Source organism: Arachis duranensis, chromosome 9 (assembly GCF_000817695.3).
Source record: "Arachis duranensis cultivar V14167 chromosome 9, aradu.V14167.gnm2.J7QH, whole genome shotgun sequence".
NCBI classification, from domain to species: Eukaryota; Viridiplantae; Streptophyta; class Magnoliopsida; order Fabales; family Fabaceae; genus Arachis; species Arachis duranensis.
Window position 1 is genome coordinate 118,495,750 of NC_029780.3, and position 1,747 is coordinate 118,497,496.

Here is a 1,747-nt window from a genome sequence, read left to right on the forward strand (position 1 = left end):
AAGTGTCTTTTCTTTAGATTTTAAATGTTCTTTTAACAGTTTTATATTTTTTTTAATTTTTGAATTTTTTAAATATTTTTAGATGTCTTAATTTATTATATTTTTTATTTTTTTAAAATAATTTAAAATACTTTTTTAATAAATTTTAGATGTTTTTTTGGTTACGTTTTAAATATCTTTTATTAGAATTTGAATATTATTTTTATAATATGTTGAATATTTATTTTTATTTAATTTTAAATATTTTTTAAATTTTAATTTTTTATTTAATTTCAAGTATTTTTTATATAATAAATTAAATTCATGTTCTTTTTAAAAAAATTACTAATTAGCTACCATTAAATGCACCTAGTTATGTAACAAAGTTGTTATTGAAATAATCAACTGTCCGCCCACAAGTTGATTAGTGAAAGAGAAAGTATACATGGAACCGTACAGACAGAGTCGATACTGATACACACATATGGTCTGTTTCTTTATTTTAAAGTACTAGTTAGCGTAGACCAAATCATGCGGTTGCAATATCCATTATTGTTCCATTGCTGCTGATGCTTGTTGTTGTCTTCAAGGTTGAAATGAAAGACCATGAACGGATGAGATGAACCTGACGACCGCCAACCGACGAAGCAGATGAAAACCCAAACTTGACCTTTTCCGGAAGCTTCGCCTTCAAATCAACAACTTCAGTGATGGTATTAATATCGCCACTCTCATTGATCACAGCAACACTCAGTGTCTTTGATGGAGAATCATATATCACAGTCACTTTCACCACTGATCCACTCACTCTTTTCCATTCCACAGTCTTGGACGAAACCAGAGTGTTCACATCGATTCCAATGTGTTGATAGGGTGGATCCTTGAACTCAGAGTTGGAGTAGGAATCAAACTCTACACCAACAAATTGACCGACGCCGTTAGAGCTCGCAACCCCTAAGGTGCCGCCAACTCCACCGGACGGAATCTGCGTATCTTCCGGTGCGACGAAGAAAATAATACCGTCGGCCGCATTATAACCTTCCAGATCCGTCAGCTGGAACGAGAACGAGGTGACGAAGCTGGCAACATTGCCGGTGGCTTTGTCCCAAAGGCGCACGGGCGTGGCATATAGGACACGCCCGGCGCTATAGGAATTTTTGAGGTTGGTGAGTTGTACATTGCCGTCGGAAAGAACGGTGGCGTCGCCTTGGAGATTTATTGCAGGGTTACCTTGGGCGAAAGAGTTGAAGCTGAAGGAAACTGTTTCAGTTTCGGATGCTGAGTTCACCTTCTTACTTGCTACTACAAGCAAGAGGAAGAAAGTAAGAAGAGCATAAAATGGTTTCATGGTGGGAGGGAGAGTTATTTGAGTGAGGATTTTCAATATTAAGTACTAGTGGTTTCGAATGGTTTTGATGATTGCCAGTGGGGGGAGTTCATGTATTTATACACCCACTAGAGGAGAAAATGGCATCAAAATCAAACTAATCTTAATCTAAATATTATATATATAAAAAAGATTATATCCTTTTAATATGAGAGGTATATGATAAGGGAGCCATTTACGTAAATAACTTTTTTTAAATATTTTTTAATAATTAAAATTTAACACATATAATCAATTAAATTGTATTATTTTTATTAAAATTAAGTCAGACAAATCAGTTTAGCAAAAAAATTAATAAAATAAATTTTAAAATCGGTATAAATTAAGATTTTTTATAAAAATTACTACAATATCCTTATTATAAAACACAACTAAAATATT

At 33.1% G+C, this 1,747-nt stretch overlaps 1 protein-coding gene across 1 annotated transcript; it reads right to left on the minus strand.

Moving 5' to 3' along the window:
• Positions 1 to 352: 352 nt before the first annotated feature.
• On the minus strand, positions 353 to 1,454 carry LOC107467959 (galactose-binding lectin). Its single transcript, XM_016087186.1, has one exon. The coding sequence runs from the start codon at positions 1,325 to 1,327 to the stop codon at positions 509 to 511; it is 819 nt and encodes a 272-aa protein (XP_015942672.1). The 5' UTR covers positions 1,328 to 1,454; the 3' UTR covers positions 353 to 508.
• Between the last annotated feature and the right edge of the window lie 293 nt (positions 1,455 to 1,747).